This window comes from Prosopis cineraria, unplaced genomic scaffold (genome assembly GCF_029017545.1).
Source record: "Prosopis cineraria cultivar Desert tree isolate PC_DT_omini unplaced genomic scaffold, ASM2901754v1 PC1, whole genome shotgun sequence".
Lineage (NCBI taxonomy): Eukaryota > Viridiplantae > Streptophyta > Magnoliopsida > Fabales > Fabaceae > Prosopis > Prosopis cineraria.
This window is the reverse complement of record NW_026555332.1, coordinates 43457434-43480831: the sequence shown is the minus strand read 5'-3', so window position 1 is coordinate 43480831 and position 23398 is coordinate 43457434. Positions and strand designations below refer to the sequence as shown.

The following is a 23398-nucleotide window of genomic DNA, read 5'->3' as shown; positions in this document are numbered from 1 at the left end:
AACTTTAAGCAAATAAAATGGACTCAATTGGATAAAGAATCTGAATATATTAATCAAAGCAACTTGGCTACCTCCCCTCTTTCTCCCCACTATTGTTGCTGCACTGTCAGGGGGCGGGGGAGGGGTGTGGCAGTACTTTGATGAAGCAGCAAACTAAGCAGATGTGAACATCATCTGAATCATAAGAGACAAATTTATAAATGACTTATTTCCTAAGTTTCCCAGATCCAACAATCAACTACTACTGTTGACTCATGGTATGTTACAATTTACAGGGAGACCAATTAAATTGCAATGTTATTTAGGAACACTGAACACATCATATTAAGCTACAGCCTACAGGAGGAAGCTTTATCTACAGCTACAGCAACGTCATCTCTGCCTCCACCTAGTGCAGTTACCAACTGCCTTCCTTAGACATTTTCAGGAAGTGGGACAGAGTGATACTTGGGAGCACCGGAGAACCCTTTTTCTTCTTCTTTATGGTTGTCACCTTAGAAGCCTCCATTCCATTTCCTCCCGTCACTGTAACGGAGACTAAGTTGTAGAACTGTGTACAGAAGAAAACCCCCACGAATTATACACTTTCAAGCACAAGCACATGATTCTCTCTTTACATTGTTAGTTTGCATGGCGATAAGTATAGAATGTTCCAGTTTTAAGGGAGCCGCATAGCTTAGATACCTCACAGACACCATGCAGCAGCAACCTATGAAAAGGATCTCGTATGCGTAGTTCAAGAACATCCTGATCGGTGCTCTCACTGACGAAAGTCCGTATACATTCCTAAAAGAAAAGGTTAATCTTTCTGTTATCTGCCATTAACATATTCTATAAAAGTCCGTTCTCCATGCCTTTGTACAGTTGGCTGAGGCAGGGAATACAATTCATCAATAAAATGTAATTACCTCATAACCATCTATCAGCTCCCATAAAAAGCTGCGGCGTAGTGCCTCTCTTGTTCGGGAATCCACCCTACGCCAAGCATTCAATACTTCCGCCTTGTCGGCATCAATATGACCTTTCTTCTTAGTGACAGAGCTTTCCAGGGCATGAATAATATTAACCTAGAAAAAGAAATAACACCTAGGTTTAGATGATGGTCAGCCATCCCTGCATCCCATTACTGATTACCACTGGCTACCCAAAATTTGCACATATTAGTAATTTATAAGGTATCACAATCAAATTGCGTTTTCAAAGCAGTGGAAAATTTTCAAGGATACTAAAAAAGATAAAAGAAGCAACTCCAACCTCTTTATCCATGTCTATATTCCTAAATCTATCCCACTCTCCCACATTTGTCATGCAAAAAACCGAAGGTGGAACTTCATCACCTGTAAAATGAATCCAAAATTATTAAAATGAAATACTAAATAAAAAAATAATCAGCTGAGGTTTATAGAATGCTGCAAGCTTGGAATCAGTTTCACCTGGAATTACAGTAACATAAAGACTTGAAGCAGATTTTCAGGGCTGACCCATAATTATCTCACATAATGTGCATGTATATAGAAAGAGAGATGAATGATAACTATATTTCCATCTCCGATGCATTTAATGCAATAATGAAACATGCACATAGAGAAGAAGCTAAAAGTGGAACTATCAATTAATGACTTACAAAGGCAACAAAACTTCTGCTAACAATTCAATTGTGAAGAAAATCTTGAAGATGCAAAACGCCTGATTGAATGCAATGAATAGCGCGTGCATCAGATAACAATCCAGATTATTACCCCATGGTGGTGGAGCGAACAAGCCCCTAATTTCCTCGGCATCCAGTCGAGGAACAAGTTCCATTAAGAGACGATCATTTAACCACCTACGAGACCTTCGATTTGTAACCTGATAAAATTAGCAAGTCACCAATTAATCGATAAACTATCAAAAGGATGAAGAATATAGTTCTTCTGATCGTCATCATTTTAGTTTAAATAAGATGGAGTTCATGTCAATGAGTTTACAAAATTTATTTAAACATTTATTGAAAAAGAGTCAAATTAATATTTAATAACAAGCTTATAAAGAACGTCTTTCACGCTGTAAGTACCAAAATCATGAAATTGATGAGGGTTCTCATAAATAAAAAGAGATAGTTGCTTCCCCCACAAGTATTGTCAGTGGCATAAGATGGCAGGCTAAAAAACTATTATGCCACCATGGCAGATGATGGCATGGCAGCTGCCATGTGCATATGCTTAGCTGCCTTTTGGAAAACAACAACAACAAAACCTAATCAAAATGAAGAAAGGCTACTCACTTGTGGTCTGCTAATATAAACTCCAAATCACTACGAATCTGCCTCTTATCAGAATGTCTATTGTCCATATCCATGTGAAATTTAACATAGTTTTATCTGAGTCTAACACAGCTCTCTTCTTTTATCTGGGCTTGGGACATGCTATAAAACATAAGTGGACCTGGAAGGTATCCATGCTCATGAATACTAACAAATTTAAGGTAACCAAGTTTTAATATACAAAAGCATATCAACAATCTTTAATCTCCGAACCCCTCCGAACCTAATAATTTCATCTTAGATCAACCAAAGAAAGCATTGAACTCACTAATGTACTCATAAGATTCCCGTAAAAGAAAACACCAACATCCACCATTTGTCATGAGTCTTATGACACAACCAGCACTAAATGAGATACACAAAAACAGTAATGTAAAATCTTACCTTTCCAGTCAAGCTCTCGAGGAATTCGATCTTTTTCTCAATTGTCATCCTCTCGGATTTAGCATCATCTCCTGTTCATTGAAAAAAATTATTCGATGCTATTCTAAACAGCCTTGCCAGGAAGAGTAGGAGCGAATTCACTGATCTCGGCATGTAAAATTAAAACAGAAAATTCGGAAAGGAAAAACAAAATCAATCCCGACAAAAGGTAACTTATAAGTATTCCTTGTCATATCGCAAGAGGTAAGTCTAGAGCTTTATTTCGCTATTATGATTCTCAGTTAGCAGGACGAAAACTTCATAAATCATAGAACATTGGAATAGGAGATGGAAGATTAAAAAAGAGTACCTCTTGGAGGTTCAAGAAAAGAACGAAGAAGGTCGTCTTCTCTGAGAAGAAACTGAGAGGTCGCCATGATTATGTGTAGCAGCAAGGGAGGGCGATCTTGGAGTGCGAACAGGGATCCAAAAGTAAGGTCTCTCTGACCTCCGACTGATGTTTCTGTTCTGTTAGGTCTCTTTTCTGATCCGGATGTGGCTCGTGGGGTGGAGAGAAGGATTAGATTGGGAAAACTTAAGGAAATGATGGAGAGGGGGCAAATCACAGAAACCAGATAACAAATCAACACATGAACGCAAAGAAGTGTTTCTCAATTAAAAAAGGAATGTAGAATAGTAGGAATATGCTTTCTATATGTTTCCGCGATTCGGCGATACCTTACATCAACCCGGGAATAATAGGTCCCAGCCCCAACTACCCACTTTTTTACTTTGTGAACAAGTAATGGGCTCGACCCATTCTTAATGGGCTTGCAATCCTTCCTATGCCTCGTATCCAGGCCCATCTTCTACTTAATGCTCCGAGTCCGACAGTCCAACTAACGATCATCAGATTGCTTAGTTGATTTATCCTTCCCTTCAAAAATCAGTAGTTAAATTTTATTATGATATTCATACCTACGAGGTTTCAACTTTATTTGCTTTTTTTTTTTTTAACACTCACATCCTACGCTTTTTTTTTTTTCCATGGAAAATCCCCACACACTTCATTTTTGACCTAAACCTTACCTTGTTAGAAATTGCGACCTTTTCAATTGGAGACGTCTTATTGTCACTGATGACTAAACTAATTGGGCATGAGTGAAGTAGTAATTTTATTTACGGATAACAGATCTTAGAGCTCTTTCGTAGACTTACAAGTACATTTCCGTTGGGTGAACTTGCATTGGAAATAGAAGATTAAAAACTTTATTTTACGGATATAAAAGATTATTTTGCATGTTGATGCAGATACCGTATGCTTGATGTCTTCATATCAACTAGGTTTAACGGTAAAAGTGATAGACTCTGCAGGTGAGATATTCCTTATATAAACTCAAATATTTTTCATATATGAGCTAGCAAGGGAAGCAATCAAAATATATATATATATATAATTCTTTATAGATACCTTTTTAATTAACTTGAATTTAATCTCATATTTTTGAGTTTTTTAATTCGGTCATTTATAAATAAAATTACTGCCAATTATCAATTTAAAAAATAAATTTAACATATTTGATTATATTATTATAATGATTATATTTCAAATGAAATATGTTAAGACTTTTTTTTTTTGTAGACTCACCCGATATCCTAAAACATTTGAATATACTGGGTTCATTATCTGTCAAGTTCATTTCAGACTAATTCACATGTTTGTTTAGCTTACCCTCTTAGAAAGGATTTTGCAAGCACCACTGGCGTTACTGCATGGTCTGAGAGACTGAGACTCAAATATGGGATTTCAGGTTCAATTGTCTTAAGTTCATGAGAAGTTATGGTCTCATCACAGGGCGCATCGGCCCAAAGTGCAAGCCCTAGTCCATATAAAGTAGGGTCAAAATCGGTATTTCATTAGAGTATTTCAGTAATGGCCAGCACATCATCTTCGTTGGGCGGACATGCGACAACGTACCCGCTCACTGACACAGCAGAACACGCGCATCCCCATTTTATCTCTCGCTCGCTCTCGATTCAAGTAGATGCCCCAAAACGCCTCTCTTCTCATTCTTCAGGTCTATCAAGCAACCGCCTTTCTCCTCCATCGTAATTCTTTCTCCTTATCGCGCTGTTGTTTGGCGATGGCTATAGTGCGATATCTGTGTTCGTTTAGAAAGCTTTTGGCTCAAGCAACTATCTTTTATAGCCTTCAACTCGTGTAGATTCTAGATTCTTATCCCCGGATGTTTCAAAAGCTCCCCGTAGTTTTATTTCCGTTTCAGTTCCTGTTTTTTATTGAATCAAAGAATTTCCCACTTCCTGATTCACTGCATTTCATTTCATTCATAAATAAGTTGGACTTCTTGAAATACCAAGTCTTGCTATCCAAGGGTTTTAACACTTAGATTTTTTTTTTTCCTTTTTATGTATATTCCTTGCAGATTATATAAGTGATCAGAAAGCTCTTCAATGGAAGGACAAAGTGACCAAGAGAACCCTCCGAAGATGATGCCTTCCAACTCTAGAGGAAGTGGTGAGGATTCCGCCACAGCTGATGGAAAAATTGGGAATGGAAGCCAGGGGACCTGCCTCCCAGAACCATTTCATAACTATGTGGAGTATCTCACAGAAGCCTCACCATATCTGCCAAATACTACCGCCGAGTATGTACTTGGCAGCTGTTATCCTCCTGTTGGTAGCTTACACGATGTTAATGGGGTCAATGGAACAGACAGGAACTTCTTTTATAATGATCCAGGAAAAGCATGCTGTTTTAAAGCTCCTGATTCTTCTGCTGGCATAGACTTTAGGAAGGTGAAGACTGAAGACATTGAACACAAAATCACTTATTGAAATAAACCTCAGTGATGATGTTGCCGTTCACTTAATATGCCTGAACAGATTACAGAAGTTGACTATTTCTCTCTGTTTTATTACTTTTCTCCCGTGTTTCACCAGGTGGGTTTTTGGAGACCAAATAGTGAAGGCCACCAATCGAAGAAATTCGCAACTAACCAACCCGACCATCATTCTGAGGTTAATTATTCCCTTAATATTTTATTAACAAGCATATCTCTAGTTTTAACGTCAGTGATAGATTGTGCTTGAAGCGTTTCAATTCTTGAGATTCTTCAACGTTATAAAATTTCTGACCCTAATAATAACTTGGACTATAATTCTGTAGCAGAGCCAAGCTCCGTGGAAAGCAGAATCAACTGGAGATAAGCATTCTGCTTCAAAACTTGATCGAAGGGTAACAGGAGGTGAACCTGGTTTCCTTCCCAAATCACGAAGTAGTTCATCAAAACAGAAAGCCATGGCAGCTGACCGTGTAAGTAAAACACTAACCGTTGACCACACTGAATGTTTTTAACTTACAGCCCATATCAAGGCCACTTATTAATTTCAAGATCATATTTGGCTTACAGTCTAATATCAAGGCCACTTACTCATTTATTGATTTTCTGATTTTCTTATACTGACTATATTCTAGCTTCCTCATTTCATTTTCTGACATATTTTAGCTTCCTTATCTATCTTTTCTACATCCAGCAACGCAGGCAACGTATTGCTGATAACCTTAAAGCTTTGCACGACTTGCTACCGGCTCCAGCAGAGGTAATCTGTTGTTTATTTCTGAATGTGACCTGGTCTACAGAGGAGGACCTTTTCATTATTTGTCATTGGTGCGATGTTTCATAGTTGGTCGCGTTAGCTAGATAATCCAAAAATTAATAAATAAATCAAAACTGTAATCCAGGCACTTGAATTAGTGTGATTACTGTGCATATAAATGCCAGCTGATGAACTGACTTCAAACCACAGAATTTACTGAAGGTCTAGCGAGTAAATTACAGTAAGTTTGGTTAAAAAGGGACAAAGGAAAGACATGAAACGGATTCTAGGCCATTGGTAACTGTAGTAGTGCTTGCTACTAAGTTGGTTTCAGCAATGTGAGAGTGGCTTTTAGTCAAAATGTGGTTTTGACTAAAACCAAAGCAATCCCCAACATACTTGTAAACCATTGAACACTTTTTACTGTGGCACCTCACCGGCAAGGGAAAAAGTATATAGATACTTAGCTTTAGAAATTGGTGCGGGAGTGAACAGTTCATCTGGGAAGAATATGGTGCTGAAAACAGGTTAATCTGCCAAATAATGTACTTTTAGTACATTCAGATTACCACTGGGGTCATGACCTTCCTAGTAAACAAACAATACCCAATTTTTGTCACGTACTGATTTTTTTTCTGCAGGGTTGCTCGACATATATACTGGATGACATCATTGACTATGTCAAATATTTGCAGCTTCAGATAAAGGTATCACTCTTAATGTTCTCATCAATCACGTGCTTAGGTAGTCTCACGTGCATACAGCGCAAGTTTGTCATACTATACAATAGTCTATTTCATTAATTACAAGATTGTAGGAGAATGGCAGCGATTAGAAAAATGTAAATACTAAAAGAAGAAGGGAGGCTCAACTTGCTCAGAGAAAAAGGCCATTTCTGTTATTAAAAAAAGAAAAAAGAAAAAGAAAAAGGGCCATTTCTTTATGTTTATAACACAAGCTGAAATACATTTATGGATAAAATTGCTGAACAACATCTAATAATAATAAACATGCAACTGAAGTCATATTTGATTCTCTTGCATGCCTTCCTCTATAGATCCATTTACAGGGATATCAGCATTAAACTTCGATGACTGGGTGAGGAGATCTTCTTGTTGAATTTTTTGAGCTTCCGAGTAGGTTACAATCAGAATCTAAGCATGTTTTTATATTTCATCATTGACTGATCTAGAAATGAGACATCAGATAGTTCCCTTTCCATATGACATGATGACATATATGTGCGTCGAATGGTAAGATAACCTGAAACTTCTGTAACCAGAATTTGTTGTTCCTTAATATTTCCTTGCAGGTATTAAGTGGAAGTAGATTGCAAGGCGAATCACCTGCCATGCCACTCACATTCCGTGAGGTATTACACCCAGAATCACGATAAAACTAATATTTCCAAAATCAAACCCCGTGGAATTAGTTTCTCTTCACTGTTTCTTTTCTTTCTTTCTTTCTTTCTTTCTTTCTTTCTTTTTTGCTGAAGGAAGAACCTTCTGCTGTATTTATGATTTTGCAGGGTTATGGCCACTATATTAGCCAGCAGATGCTGAATGAACCTCTTGAGGAGATGATGGGAAAACTGGTTGAGGAAAATCCAGCAGCAGCAGCTCAGCTGTTAGAGAGCAAGGGCCTTTATCTGTTGCCTTTGACCTTGGTTGAAGACTTACGCCAAGCTATGCAGATGTTTGGCGGGAATCCACGTGTCTAAATAAAGGAAAGGATTTCGTTTGTGGTGAAATTTATCTTCCACAAAAATCTCAAAACCAGAACGCTTTTTCTTTAGCCTTTTGGTCATTTCTCCTGCCCATGCAATGCGGGCCAAATTGAGATTAATTGACATTGTAGCTCTAGAGAGATTTTCATTTCGGGCCCACTATATGGTTAAAACTTATACGGACAACATGATCCTGTATTATCCAATTCCACAGTGCATGCTCGATGGACATGCCTTAAGCGCACTGGCATTGAGCATTGACTTGCTTGAAATTTTGGAATTATTTCATCTGGAATGCGGCCAACTGGCCCGCATATTCCTAAAGCCCATGAATTAAAAGTCTACTCTATCATCTTCCCTCGACCTCTAGAGGTAAGGAGGCCAACAGCCGGTTTTTGAAATGGCTATCTCACAGTATTTTTTTTTTCTTTTTTCCATATGTCAAATAAAACCTACGTTAATCCTATGGTAATGTCACATATCAGGTGAACTACTGGGGAAAAATATGTAACAAAAACCTAGCATCCATTCCGAAATCATAACCTTTTGCTAGGGCCAACAGCCCCATAAAGTAAATATCAAAGGTAGTTTCCCTTTAAAAATAAGCAGTATAAACTATAAAGTAGGAGGAGGAGACGATTTGATTTTACTTTTTCCACATCTGGTGAACAGAGAGTGAGACGCAACGAGGTCAAAAGTGATAAAGAAAGCAAGTACTAAGTGGGAAGGAAGTCAAGATAGGAACAAATGAGACGATAATTTAGTGCAGTCTGCGTTTTTCAGGAATGATATGAGAAATAATGAATGGCACAATTGATTAGTGTAGCGTGACTTGTCATGAAGTCTAGTTTGGGCCACTGGGATTGCATTTTCAGTACTCCTATAACTTCATTAATGCTATCAAAGTCCACTCACTCGTCTCCCACCATGGCAGGCTATGTGCATTATGCAGTGCTGGCTTACAACCGGCAGGATCATATCCGCATTCCAAGGAATTACTTACTTTACAGTCCATATATTACCGGAATTAACTAACAGTATGGCCACTTAACTTTTTTTTGTCAGACTTGTACGTAATTAAAGATGGTCAATTTGTCAATCGTTAATCAAAGTATCAATACTGATAGCTTTATAGCTACTCATTAATTACAACGTGTTTCTGAGCAAACTAAATTAGTACGCATGTCCCTTTCAACCTACGTATGTACATTGGTTGGACCCCTCCTTGTGCTGCTCTCCAGTAAACCCAACAAAAGCATGTAACTGCAGCTATTATATATTCTCGTTCCCATCCTCACAACCAAATAACATACTCCCTCTTGTTCCTTTTTTTTTTTTTTTTCTTTTTTCAAATACACGTAACTGTCACCCATACATATATACCGTAAACTATATTGAGATTTTAAAATAAACAAAGGCTAGTTAATTATGAATAGTAGGATCATAATAATTAGAGAGGGACCTACTTGGTAGCCAGAGAGAAGCAAATTCTCCCGCAAGGGAAAGAAAAAATTGAATAAACTGGCCCAAAAAATTTCAGTTGCCCCCCTATTGAAGGGAAAAATTCATCTGCCCCCTTGAAAAGGTTTGCTTATCGCCCTAAAAGTTTATTCAACTCAAATCTAATTTATATATTATAACTTCAAATAATGATATAGTTTAAGAATGAAGGAATAATAATTTAAAAATAATTTTTTAATTGTTTAAATAAAAATTACCACAAAAAACCATCTACAGCACATGAGTGGTTAAATTTTATTTATATTAGACAGTTTTATCTGATAAACTATTATAATGTTACGCTTCATGTCTTATTCTCTAATAATTATTTAATAAATATTTAAAATTATATTTTTTAAAAAAATAAATATTTATCTTCAGTAAAAATTTTGCCCCCACTACTTAATTTTTCTGGGTTCGTCACTTATACTAATTAGTGTTTATTTATCTTTTTGGTGGGTGTAAAAAAAAGGCGATTAATGTGAATCACGCAGTAGTGTTTGAAGATCTGAAGCGGGTAAGTCATAAAGAGAGCAATTAATCTTGAAGATTTTGATATTGACAAGCATTCACTCTATGTTTGATACCATGAGTCTATGACCATATTGTCACGTCATGAAGGCATGCTTAATCTTCGGATGCACTAATTAATGACTTCCACACCAAAACTTGTAGGCTTTGGTTAGAAAGTGGACTCCAAAAATGCGTTGGCGCAATTAATCATTCTCGTTTTATATTTTTTTTTTTTGGCACGAGATAGTCATATTCATTCAGAGAAAAATGATGTTAAAGACCGAAAAATAAATAAAACTTCTGCTCATATTGAAGGTGTGTGGATGGATCAGGATGTTCTTACGAAATAAAAATGCACGTGTGAATAATTTTTAAATTTAAAATACTTAAGTGATTATTATTTATTAGTAAAATTTATTGAGTCGAAATTATTTTGGATTCGCATCATTTAGTGAACGCATGCTTTGGTTGTTTCCATATTCTACCATATCCCTGAGATATCGGCTCGCGTGCCACAAGCATGATTGCTCAACATTCAACGCCCTTATAATCCCACAACCAAGATGGAAATGCGCGCGCGCGCACACTATGACGAATAATGTATACTGATGTATGATTAATATGTGTGTGTGTATATATATATATATTTCTTTTATTTAAAAATATAAAATATTTTTAATTAAATCTCATCCTTTAATAAAGTAGTTATTTATTTTTTAATTAACCCTATCTTTTTAATTTTTTTCTATTAATATTATAAATAGGGACATTTTTTTAAAAAAGACAATGAATATATTTTGAAAGACTAAAAATACTTTAATTTTTTTAACGTCTAATTCTTTAAAAAATACCTCACATTTTTTAACGGAGGGAGTATATATATATATATATATATAATAAAAATTATTACAAATCATAATATGATCCTAATTTTGGGAGGAAAGAAGAAGCTATTAGTGAATTTAACAATATTTTTAAAATCGGACCTAATATTAAATCAGAAAGATTAGCTATCCATAGTTCATATGGTCCAACTGATAATGTAATAATTAAAGTAAAAATTATATATATATAATAATCTAAATATAAAAAATAAATATAAAATTACTACTTAACTAAAAAATAAAATAAAATATTTTAAGTTTATCATAATTTAATAAGTCACATGATGTAACATAATATTAAATAATTAAAAAATTAATTTTTTTGTTAAAAAATTGATAAAAATGAAAAAAATAGTATTTTTTTAGTAGTTTAATTTTTAAAAATTTAGTTTAATTTTTAATTTAACCTTGATTCTTGACTTGATTATTAGTCCAAAGTGGCCCAACCTTCAAATAATTTTTTCGTCGAAATTCAAACCGATCGATGGTATGCAGGTGGATTCGATTTAGCTTTTTCAATCATTGGAATTTAATCGATGGCGGGGATATATGCTGTGGTGTCCAGTGATTTATGGCTCGTGCACATAGTACCATTTAAATAAAAAAGAAAAACAGAGAGAGTTATGTATATATATATATATATAAAAGCTGACAATAATCTACCTGATGTGACAGTGCATGGATACCTGATTATTTCTCAATACAAGTTTAATATTTATACTTCCCTCACACCCCAATCCAATCCCATCATTCTTTAAAATTTCTTGTGATCCCCCTTCCGCTCTTTGAAAAGGGTCATCCATTTTGTGGCGGCATAAAAGGTCAAGATATTATCAGTAAAAGTAAGTCTGTACAAAAAATAAGAGGGTATTAAATTTTACTCTAACTCGAAGTTCAGTCTCTTTCATAAAAAAAATTGGATTAGATAATCCATAATCTAGTCTTGTTCAGTAATAACTCGAAGATTAATAAAACCGAACTTGATCCATAGGACTGGGAGACTGGTCTTGTCAGTCTAGTACTCACTTAACTTTTTTTTTTATTCTATGAGAGACAATAATTCATTTCAACATAATAAACTTAATTAAGATAGTAAAAACACTTATAATAATAAATTCATAATAATTTCTAATAATAAAAAAATATTCTTGTTATAGTTCAAATGATTTAAATTTATAACTTTAACAAAAACAGCACTCAATAAAATTCAACAACACTATATTGTAATAATAATTTAAAAATAAACTCAACAAATCTTTATATAATCATCTCCTTGGCATCAATTACACTTTAAACATTTGTCAAAAATAAATTAATTATAATTGTAATAAAAAATTTAATAGGACTGGACTGGACCAAGTGGTCCGAATGCCCAGTCTCTTGTCCAGTCCAACCCGAAGAAATAATTTGATCTTTTTAGTCTTTTTGGTCTTGAAGGATCAGTGTCTATACGGACCGAATAAGACTGAGACCATCTCGGGTTGGACTGGACCAGACAGGATTGGAAGACTTTTGCACAGCCCTAAGTAAAAGTTAGTTCGGGTTTATAAAAATTTGGTTAATAATATATAAATTTATAAATTTAAATCTTCTTGTTAATATAACAATATTTTTATGAACAATTTATAAATATTTTTATAATTTTTATTTGAATTTAAAGATGTATTTTAATTTTAATAAATCTCCTAAACATAACTCATCACTTAAACATTTTTTATGCTATAAAATAAACTATAAAGAAAGAGGTTACGCTTTACTCTCTCCGCTAGAAAAATATAAGATATTTTTAATTAAATTTAATCTCTTAATAAAATAATTATTTACTTTTTAATTAATCTTATCTTTTCATATTTACTTTTATTAAATACCCTACAATAAATATAAATTTATTATTAATAGGGACACTTTTGAAAAAAATAATAATTACATCTCAAAAAATTAAAAATTCCTTACATTTTTTAATATTTAAATTCTTAAAAAATGTTTTATATTTTTTAATAAAGGGAGTAGATATATTTTGAGAAAAAATCATGCACCTGGTATTTTATTTTTTAAAATTAAGATATGATGTCAAATTTATCTATATAATTCCATATAAAATTTAATGAGAAATGAAACAATTAAATATCTTGTATTTGATCTTTTCAATTCCTCACAGTGCATGCACGCATATTCCTCATCTTTACACACACTAGCTAGAAGGATTATTTGAACCTTTATTACTGTTATAAGCGCGTATTTTTCTAAAAGAAACAAGTGAGATATATATGTACTTAATTAATTATAAAGTCTTAAGAATAATTATAAGAAAAAATTAATTTTTTCATGAGTCTTAACTGTAGATTTTAGAACCATTCAATTTGATACTCCTAACCAATACAAGTTGAGTTGGACCGCATACATGATGAGTTAAAGATCTCCCAATATGGTTTATTGATTCACAAAACTTGAATTGAAGACAATGCTCGAAGACGTGGAATCTTTATATATATATATATATTAGACTAAATCATTATGTAAAGATACCTGATAATAAAATAATTAGGAAAAAAAGTGAATACGAATATAATCTTAAGTGTAAGTCCTAACGTTAGAGAAATATTACAGGAGATGCGAGACTGGAAAGTTAGTTAATTAATAATGAGAGGATACCTAATCTTTGGTTAAATATAAATTCGCGATAGATGTGCCTTGATAGTCAATAAATAAACGTGCCCATTAACTCTGTCGCCGAATGAAATGCTTGGAAATTATGCTTGCTTGATCTCTTAGATAAAATTAAGATATTATTATATGTAGTTCTGATGATATTCTCTGGGACAACACGGGTGATTAGAAGTTAATGAATGCTCAGGCATAACTAATATTATCCAAATGAATCCTTTTAACGTATTCGGGGCAATTTATCAATGGTGAAGTGAAACATGGTATCTACTTTGATCATGGAGTCAAAGTATTGGGGGTAGGCACAGCACAAATCCATGCACGATACTTGTATATATAAGACGTATGATAATCTTGCACTGGATGATTAGAGAATTAATCACAACTGTATCAATATGTGACGAGTCTTCTCAATGCAACTTAAGTTATTTTAATATAAGTGACAAACTTTAGCTTGTGATTAATATAATACTATAATATGATATCAAGAGAGGGCCAATTTAGAACTAAAAAAAATTGATATTAAAAACACAAAAGAAGAGAGAGGAAGGAAAAAGTAGTCATGTTCAAGGTATCAAGAAAGTAAGTTATTGTTGTATTAATGACAAGCCTTCATTTATAATTAATGTATAACCCCAACAACTTGTATTCAATTCAATTTGAATTTGAATAATTAACTGGCAATTTGAGGGAGGAATTTGTGCTATTCTGTTCTGTGGGGACAGGCTTCAATTAATGAATCCAATAAACGCAATACATGCCACGAATTACACACACGGAACTGTGCCTTCTCTCATCACAACGTCGCTCTAACTTATTACGCCCCTGAAAAATTCCACCGCGTTATTTACAGGCATCGAATCTTTTCTCTTCTTTCAGATCAGTTCAATTATGGTATATATTTTTCCTGTTCGAGTTAAATCAAATATATTCCCTTTGATTTGACTTGTTTGTATTTTTCTTCAGTAACTATTTCTGTGACTGACTGATTTGTTCTTGAGGCTCGCGAGGCATAACTAAAATTTGTTTTTTTCCTTTTGATGTAGTTTTTTTTTTTTCCCTCAGTGACAATTCAATCCACAGCCTCATTTAAGGGGGAATTTCAATCGACCTAGCTAGCTAGCTACAATATTTGCGCTAACATTCTACCAATATGCTAATTCAACCAAAAGTAGTTAAACTTAAACCCGATGATAAATCAGTATCAAAACACGTGTGTGTGGGTGTGTGAATCTCAATATCTGCGGAAAACGACAATGTTAATGTATATATGTTGTGTATGGAATATAACGTCAAGTTCAAGTCGATGACTTGTACAACTAAGGAAGAACCATCTGGAACGTCTGGCATCAAAATCGCTGCATAAATATGGAATTTGGGACCAACTTAGCAAGGTGAGAAGAGTAAAGTCTATTTTGACAAATTAAAACATGTTGCAAGAATCTCAACTCCAAGTCACACAAATTGCGACACGGTCAACCTCCATCCATCTTCCATGCACGGAGCCTCTTTCCATCAATGTCGATTTCACAACTTACTCTCATACTCAGTACTACTCCTTACGGCTCACTGTTCTCGTCCCCAGAACAAATGCCTTCGATTGCTTACGTCACCTTTCTTTATTTCCCTTTTGTCACATTCTCCTCCGCCACTCACCGCAAATATATGTTGAAGTGCCTGTTTTCGTGTTGCATGTTAACTAGCATGGACTCTCCCACGCGATGCACACGGAGAACATTCTGCAAGGGGGAAAAAAAGCTAAGCAAGCTCTTTCAAACCAACCATTCAACATTCATTTCATAAGAGAACTGACAATCAAGAAAAAATCATTCACTAATCAGGAACAAATTTTGTGTGTTGTATGTTAATTATACTCCAAACACACCAAAAAAAAAAGGCATTAATCTTCTCTTCTCTTGACTCCCACCTCGAATTTTTCTAATGGGTTTTGAGAACTTTGAAATCTCAATGTGGATTCAAATATTTTATATTTGTACAGAGTAAGAGTTGCATCAAATATATTTAAGCCTATCTTGTGAGATGGAATTTCGTGGGAAAGTGCGTGGTTGTAGTTGCTAGATATTATTAGATAGCTAGCAAAGAAAGGATATACAAGACAAAAACCGTAACCTACAAACAAAATGGAATAATTAGAAAGACCTTATCAATAGCCATATTCTAATGCAATTTGCTGTTCTTTCCACAAAATGAGCCCACTATGAAAATTGAAAAGAACCTCCCTATGCCCACTGAGTCTAATTACCTAGACGGACAACACGGCGTCGCAGTTCCTCTTTCAGCAATGGCTCAATTGAAGCTATGGCCATTCATATGGCATAAATCTAAAAGCCTAAAACACTTTGGGACAGAGAGTTATTGGGCAGAATATTGGGCAACGCCACTTTTCCTAGTTGACCATTTAATAATTCTTGCTTTAACGAGAAATGCAAGTCCACTAACAGGGGCAGAGAGTGACCCTATTGACGCAAGGTTGCACGCTATAAATACCACACTCATTCTCTTCTCACAAATCAACCTTGACCAGTTCTTGTGTCAGCAATCTAAATTAAGAAATAATGGGACTTTTTCCTCATTGATCAGTCTTACTTCTCTTGGTTTCTTCTGTTAATCATCTGTTCTCCTTTGTCTAGATTTCTTTCTCAGTCCCGCTGAGAGAGTGAGAGAGGTGCCAACTTTAGTGTGAGCAATAACAAAATTTCTTCCTTATTCGCCATGACCATCACTATGGTAACGTGCAGACTAACACAACCACTAATAAATATTTCTTCTGTTAGCCCAAAAATAAACGTTACCTCTCTTCCACGGCAGAAGGAGAAGGTTTTGCTCGTGATGGGAACCACCGGCGCCGGCAAGTCCCGGCTCTCCATCGACCTCGCCACCCATTTTCCGGCGGAGATCATCAACTCCGATAAAATGCAAGTGTACGAAGGACTCGACATAGTGACAAACAAGATCGCCGAGGAAGAACAACGCGGTGTTCCTCACCATTTACTAGGAACAGAGAATCCCAACTCGGAATTCACGGCGAACAATTTCTGTGACATGGCCTCGCTCGCCATTGAGACAATCAGGGATCGTGGAAAGCTTCCGATCATCGTCGGAGGCTCAAATTCGTTCCTGGAGGCTTTAATCGACGACGACGACTATAAATTCCGATCAAGGTACGATTTCTGCTGCGTCTGGGTAGACGCGGGCTTACCAGATCTTTATTCGTACGTGGCACAACGGGTGGATCAGATGCTGGAGAAAGGAATGGTGAATGAATTGAGGCCGTTTTATAATCCAAAAGGGGACTATTCACGAGGGATCAGGAAGGCAATCGGAGTTCCAGAATTCGATAAATATTTTCGAAGGGAAGCAAGCGGGGACGAGGAGACGAGGCGGAGGCTGCTGGAAGAAGCGATGAGGGAAATGAAGAAGAACACGTGGAAATTGGCGAGAAAACAGCTGGGGAAGATCCAGAGGCTGTGGAGCGTGAAGAGATGGAAGATACATCGCGTAGATGCGACGTCGGTGTTCCGGAAGCGCGGGGAAGGAGAGGAGAATGACGAGTGGAGGAAGGTGGTGGCGGAGCCAAGTGCGAAGATCGTCGCCCAGTTTCTTCGCAACTCGACAATGACGAAGAGTGGGGTGGCTGGGGGGCTGAGGTTGGCGTCCTGGGAGAGCGCCATTGCTTCGTCGGCTCAACTTCAGTCTCTGGGTCGGTGCCCTGTCTGATCAATAAAAAAAAAATTAAAAATTTAAAAATCACGCTCCATGAGAAGCTTGACCGTGTTGCTCTAAATTGTATTATTCATATAAAAAAAAAAAAGGTGAGTTATTATAATAACCAATATGTGGTGATATTAATAAGGAGAGATTGGATTAGCCGATTAGGAAGGAAGGAAGGAGGGTGTCAGGTGTGGCCGTGTGGGTGTATTAGGACTTGGGAAAGGGAGGAGAACATGAAGGGAGGGAGGGTTGATAAGATGCGAGGAGCAAAACGGCGTCATTTCCTATCACGTGTTTTTAAGAAAGCCGTACAGCGAGAGGTGGAAAGGATGCGAGGGGATTAAACTCAAAAGTTAGAAGCGCAGAGAGAGAGAGAGAGAGAGAGAGAGAGAGAGAGTCACGCCGCTTTCCGTACACGAACCAGAATGGGATGCGCCGATCGGGTCCCGTCCCAGTCCTATTTCCCAATCCTGGATAAGCGCCCTTGGGACCACATTCCCTCCTCCTTCATTTTCTAATCTTCTCTTTTCACCCATTTTTTAATGTTAAAAAAAAGTATATTAAAGTTTCACGTTAAAAATTTATTATAAAATTTATTAACAATTAAATTAAATGTTCTATTAATTGTCAATACATTTTATAATGATTAATTATCATTATAAAATTTATTAATAATTAAATTAGATGTCTTTTTAGTTGTCAATATATTTCGTAATAATTAATTTTTTTATGTAAAATCTGATTATATTTTTTTTTAGAAAAATTAATACTAATAGATTCAATTGTGCCATTTTCAAGTGTGCCTTTTCCAACATGTTAACATGTTAATTTTTTTTTGGGTTTTCAAATATTCTACTTGCCAAAGAAATATGTATATATTTTAAAAAATTAGGGATGTATATTTAATTTGTTATTTGCTTGAAATGAGGTTGGGATGTATTTTGAGAATAGAAGAGTGATCTATATATTTTTAATAAAATAAAAAATATTTGTATTAGCTTGGAAATATCAAAAAATTGCATACCTCTAATGAGATTTTTGAGATGTAGTGAAATTCACCCCTTTAGTCATGACTCTAAGCAGCTGGAGTTTTTAAATATGGAATTTTGGTTTGGAATTACTGAACAATGTTGGATGGAAAGCGGCTCTTGAGAAGGATATAATTGAGTAATTTGTCGTTTTGCTGTAGGCATCGTATTTTTTTCTTTGACCAACAGTGAGATGTGATTTCTTTTTCAATTGAAAAATGGTCCAAGCAGAGTATATAATCCTTTTTTTTTTCCAAACAACGCATAAAAAGCCTTAACTTTTTGTCTTGTTCCTCCCCGATAATGACATTTATTAATTTATCTTTCTTTTGATTTGGATTCCCACAAGCCTTCCCCCATTGCTGCAAGTTGAGTTACCTCAGCTTTTGGTCAAAGCAGTAGTCCCGCTACCTCCAAACACCATCTTCATCAACCACACGACCTCACATATCCTCCATCAACTTCGTGCATTTTAACGGCTACCGAAACGAAGTTTCATTTAACTCAAAAGCTAATTGTTGCATTAGCGGATTCATTGAAGCTTGATGAAGGTAGCACCACTGATATATACTTAATTACGAGGGGAATGTGGAAAGAGTGTGAAAGAGGAAATTAATAACCACTTGCAGAGGATCAAAGTGAACGCTCAAGTCGAAAAACCTATAGATACTGGAATCACCGTCTTTTAAGCTTCGTCTCTGCGCCAACTGCCCCTACCTAGTGACGCAAGCTTCTTATCAAATACGAATCTTCCAGTGAGTCGCGTGCTTGTGCTTAATTTCGATTCTTTGCTCTTGGACCTTCTCAAGGGTCGTCATTTTTACAGTAATTCATTGGAGATTTTGACGTTAAACAGTTTTTGTAATTGTTCACGTGGTATATTATTGTCGCTCAAAGCACCACACTTTCCCAACACACTTGGGACTCATTCCCAATTTTAGATGGCAGTGAGAAAGGAAGTACACACCAGCCAAATGTGAATAACAACAAAAGGCAAAAAAGACTAAAGACGACAGATGAGCAAAGCTTCAAAACACCTAAAACGGAACGCTACCGCGTTAAATCATTTTCCGGCTAGTCGTACGGTTCAAACTCGCGAATCAAATGGGGCCACCGCACGAGTAAGTGACCTCGCAGGATTCTCCAATGGTGAGCGAGTACTGATGCGATGGCCTCGTAAGAAAAGTGGGCAAGCGAAAGTGAAGCAGAAGTTCACACACACATTGACCGTCTACATTCTTAGCCCACCGGCAGCAGTTTTCTTCTTGAGGACTGGGCTGCAGGTGCCGGTGATGGTGCCCGTGGTGATGGGCATGGCCATGTTCTTGGTCATCGGGGTGTGCAGGTAAACTTGGGGGCCTTCGCACGAATAGCAGTGATGAGCAAGCATAGTTTACTAGGGAAAACTGGGTTGCACAGAGTGGGCGAGGTTCAGGCGATGTCACAACGTGGCTCTCCCGCATCGGCACTAATGCCAGAAATGTCACAGTCATTGTTATTAACCTAAAAGCCACCACTTTCTCCATGCTTGATTTTCTCTCTCTCTTGGGCTAATGTTTCAGAAACTGGAAAAAATTTTCAATGCCCCTACGACCCCGTAATCCTGCTTAAATACTTGCATACCGTTATGCTTCTCGATCCCATCGGGTTGTTTATTGCCAAGAGAATGGTTATGGCTTACTCGTTTATATTCTTCATCCATTGTGTGTGACGACTTTGTAGGTGGCATGCAAAGTTACCTTAATCAGTATCGCACCACCAACCTGCTTCCAGACTCATTTTAAAATTTAAAGAACAACTCCAACATCAGGGAAGAGTGTGAGGGAAAGGATGGTTGAGATATAAACCGCAAATAAACAGAAGATCCCATGAGGACATGATTTAGTAGGAAATTGTTTTCCATTGAATCATTTGGCTGCGACAACCCTCTTCATGAAACTTGCATGACCTCCCATCGAACTTTAGTTCATTGCCAGGTAAACAATTGCTGCATCGCTGCTCTGAGGCCGAGGCGCGGTAGCAGAAAAGTTTTCCACTCAGACTCGGAGTAATCAGACTTCAGCGCATCAGAGAGTATTCAGACACCAGATATTCATCATTAGCATAGACAATACTTCTTACACGTCTCCCAAAGAGTTTCATTGCGCTTTAATCCTACCACATCACTAGCATACCATGTCATTGACTTCTTATAGCACGCCATTCAACAATGATTGAAAATGCTCAAATGTGAAAGCAGAAAAAGGGGATTCGTTGTATGCTCCCTCCTCTCCTGTTTATAGAACAGGAAGAGAAGATTTTTTTTTTTTTTACCTATTTAAAATAATATCTCATAAATTACTCTTTACTTTTTTATTAGATGTTAAAAAGAGAAAATATCATATTAAAATACGTATATTTGATAGTGACAAAATAAAAAAGTTTTTAAATTTTTAGATTTTACTTATTTCTGAAACACGTTGGAAGATTTGACCAGAGGAGTAGGTTAATAAAGCAGCGTGGACAAGTTCATGAATTAAGCCCATCTTACCAAGATGAAGTTAGACTTCGACTCAAGTTCTCAAATTGGAAATTCAATTTGTCGTTTCCAAATCAAGTCAGCAACACTGCGAGTGAAAGTGCATATGATTCAAACCGCAATCTTTCAAAGTTTTATTGCTCTACAAACATGATGAAATTGACCTCAACAACATAGACCAAGAAAAATGTGAATCACTAAATAAAATTACTCTACAGCAAACTTACAGCTTTCTTTATTAAAAAAAAAACATTTATAACAGGGTATTAACTACAATCTCGACATATATAATAATATATAAGGCTTAATCTCAATTTACCTGCCGTTCTTATTACGGTTACCAAGGCCATCTGCCGCTATAAGCCTTTCATACTTCAATAACGCCCTTTTTATATTCACTATCTTTCACAGCTGAAATTTCCATGTCATTCTTAATTCATTCACTCGCTTTCGCAGCTAAAATTTTCATGTCTTTCTTAATTTGTTCTCCTCGCAAACGCAAGTCCTCTGCTCTTTGCTGCCAACCGTCTTGCAACAACTCAGCAAATTTAGCTTTGATCTCAAGCAGTGGATCTCGATCAATCAACTCACCATTTTTGTAAGCTTCTCTCAACATTGTTGTTTTAATCCCTCCTTTTAAGGAAACATAGAAAATCCCCGAGTGCCTTGTAAATGCACTCGAAAATGCATTTGAAAACCTATATTCGTCACAAAACTTTCCCAGTATTGGCACTGGAATCCTTTTATACAATGAAAGAGAAAGCAACTCGTGGAATACCCCAACCGTCCTCTTCTCCATTTCTCGTGATGCTTGATCCAAATGGGACACGTCCTCATATGGCGATATGTAATCAAGCTCCATCCAATCTCTAGTCCACTCTCTCATCTCTTTCCTTAAGAAAAAACCTGGAGGAAGCTTCACATTGAAATTTGGCCGAACCCTAATCCCCGTCAATTTCGTCTCCTCTTCAGCCCTTTGCTCAATAACAGATTTTGCAAATTCGGGGTTCCATGAAACCAATTCAATAAATGATTTTTCCTCCCCAGGACACCCAATTAGCCTAAAATACTGCGGATACTGAGGAATCAAATTAACTAAAAAATCATTCGGGAACCCAAATTCCCTCTTCACGTGAAGCAATTTATCTGCACTAATCACCTTGTTCTTCGACATCATTAACAATTTACACAACTTCGACACGACCAAGGGCTCGTTTTCTCTATAAACCCTTTTTTCTTCATACAGAAAATTTCTAAGCCGATCGCTAACCCTTAGAAAGGGAACGCGATCCGATTTTGGTTTGATACGATCATAGTAGACATCAAACAGGCCAGGGTTTTGGTTTAAAAAGGTTGTAATTTTAACATTAAGACGCATCCTCTCACGTCGTTTCTCAAGATATCGCAATGGGATTACTTGACCTGGTTCATTAAGAACCTCCTTAACAACACGAGCGCAGAGCTTATATCGCTTGTCCTTCTCTATCGCTAGGTCCAGTTCAGGGTCTTTCCTCCATACTACTTTGAGGCTACTTATAGATTTTTTCACGCGAAGATTGAACTTGCGATCAGCAAAAAGAGCATCTAGATTGTGAACGAAAATGTTGCGGGATTTGTTAAACATACCTGATGCGGAAGAGCAGCCTGGCCTCACAACCGCCACTGTGCCTTCAAACAACAGTGGTCAGCAAGGACAACCACGTATCGAGGGAATTTCTAACAAAACCAAAATGGGCTCATAGTTTCAGATTTCACATACGAGAGGATCCACTACAATTTGGGTCGAAAGCTTAATGGCTTCGTTTTCATTACTAACTTATCGTAAAATTATAACGGTTCGGGCAAGGGGAAGAAACTTTCCTTGGCGACACCGTGGAGGCGTGGTCACACTCGACAGCGACGAATAGAAGCCTCAGTTCAGTGTCTCAAGCTCTCAGTCGAGCCGCGCAGATTGGAGCTCTATGACTGTAAGTGGAAGCTTCACCGTGAACTCACGTGGTGGCGATGAGCTTGAGAAGACAAGGTAAACTCGAAGAGAGTCGAAGGTGGGGGATATCGCAAGACTGGACTGGTGGGCTGGAGGAGGACAAGAGCTGCGCCGTCATGGAGATTCAACTTAGGGCAGGGCACCAAATGAAGCGATTATGAATTAGTTAGGGTCGCGGCAATTAAAGGGAGGGAAAGTGGGCAGGCAAGTGATGCAACAGCATTTTTTTTTAAAAAAAAAAAGAACCCAGCTTGTATGTAAAATGGGCTAATTTTGATAGCCCATTTTGTAAAACTTTACGGGCTAACAGAGTGGCCTGTTGTGTTGAGCCCATTTTAAAAGAGATTTGTTGATAAAAATTAAAATCGTTAGATGATCTGATAAAAATATTTATATTTAAATGATTTTAATTAAAAAAATTTAATTTATAATTATTGAATAGAGTAGGAGTTGTATAAAGTAATATTAATATTATTCCTCTTTCAAAAAAATTACTATTTTGTTATAAATATTATCATATTTTTATAGACGTTATATTTTTTATAATTCAAATAAATAGATCA

The 23398-nt window shown here is 36.4% G+C and overlaps 4 protein-coding genes across 7 annotated transcripts; 2 read left to right on the top strand and 2 right to left on the bottom strand.

The window, feature by feature from the left end:
* Window positions 1–27: 27 nt before the first annotated feature.
* Window positions 28–3367, bottom strand: LOC129322060 (uncharacterized). The gene is made up of 7 exons (XM_054968097.1): window positions 3036–3367; window positions 2687–2757; window positions 1740–1848; window positions 1255–1337; window positions 909–1067; window positions 685–786; window positions 28–550 (listed from the first exon to the last, which is right to left on the bottom strand). The coding sequence occupies exons 1-7, from the start codon at window positions 3100–3102 to the stop codon at window positions 398–400; spliced, it is 744 nt and encodes a 247-aa protein (XP_054824072.1). The 5' UTR covers window positions 3103–3367; the 3' UTR covers window positions 28–397.
* Window positions 3368–4624: 1257 nt separating this feature from the next.
* On the top strand, window positions 4625–8333 carry LOC129292958 (transcription factor bHLH7-like). 3 transcript variants are annotated; one of them, XM_054930724.1, is made up of 8 exons: window positions 4625–4743; window positions 5110–5482; window positions 5627–5704; window positions 5856–5999; window positions 6221–6286; window positions 6925–6990; window positions 7596–7655; window positions 7812–8333. In XM_054930724.1, the coding sequence occupies exons 2-8, from the start codon at window positions 5138–5140 to the stop codon at window positions 8001–8003; spliced, it is 951 nt and encodes a 316-aa protein (XP_054786699.1). In that variant the 5' UTR covers window positions 4625–4743; window positions 5110–5137; the 3' UTR covers window positions 8004–8333. The 3 variants fall into 3 exon arrangements, with proteins under 3 accessions (XP_054786699.1, XP_054786685.1, XP_054786692.1); XM_054930710.1 differs by having other exon boundaries at window positions 5853–5999; XM_054930717.1 differs by having other exon boundaries at window positions 4638–4774; window positions 5853–5999.
* A 7758-nt stretch (window positions 8334–16091) lies between these two features.
* On the top strand, window positions 16092–18663 carry LOC129316052 (adenylate isopentenyltransferase 3, chloroplastic-like). Its single transcript, XM_054960302.1, has one exon. It carries the CDS (start codon window positions 16304–16306, stop codon window positions 17306–17308), a length of 1005 nt encoding a protein of 334 aa, XP_054816277.1. The 5' UTR covers window positions 16092–16303; the 3' UTR covers window positions 17309–18663.
* A 615-nt stretch (window positions 18664–19278) lies between these two features.
* On the bottom strand, window positions 19279–22972 carry LOC129316039 (protein WHAT'S THIS FACTOR 1 homolog, chloroplastic-like). Of its 2 annotated transcripts, none has more exons than XM_054960281.1 (2): window positions 20861–22972; window positions 19279–20495 (listed from the first exon to the last, which is right to left on the bottom strand). In XM_054960281.1, exon 1 carries the CDS (start codon window positions 22470–22472, stop codon window positions 21285–21287), a length of 1188 nt encoding a protein of 395 aa, XP_054816256.1. In that variant the 5' UTR covers window positions 22473–22972; the 3' UTR covers window positions 19279–20495; window positions 20861–21284. The 2 variants fall into 2 exon arrangements, with proteins under 2 accessions (XP_054816256.1, XP_054816265.1); XM_054960290.1 differs by having other exon boundaries at window positions 19279–20484.
* Between the last annotated feature and the right edge of the window lie 426 nt (window positions 22973–23398).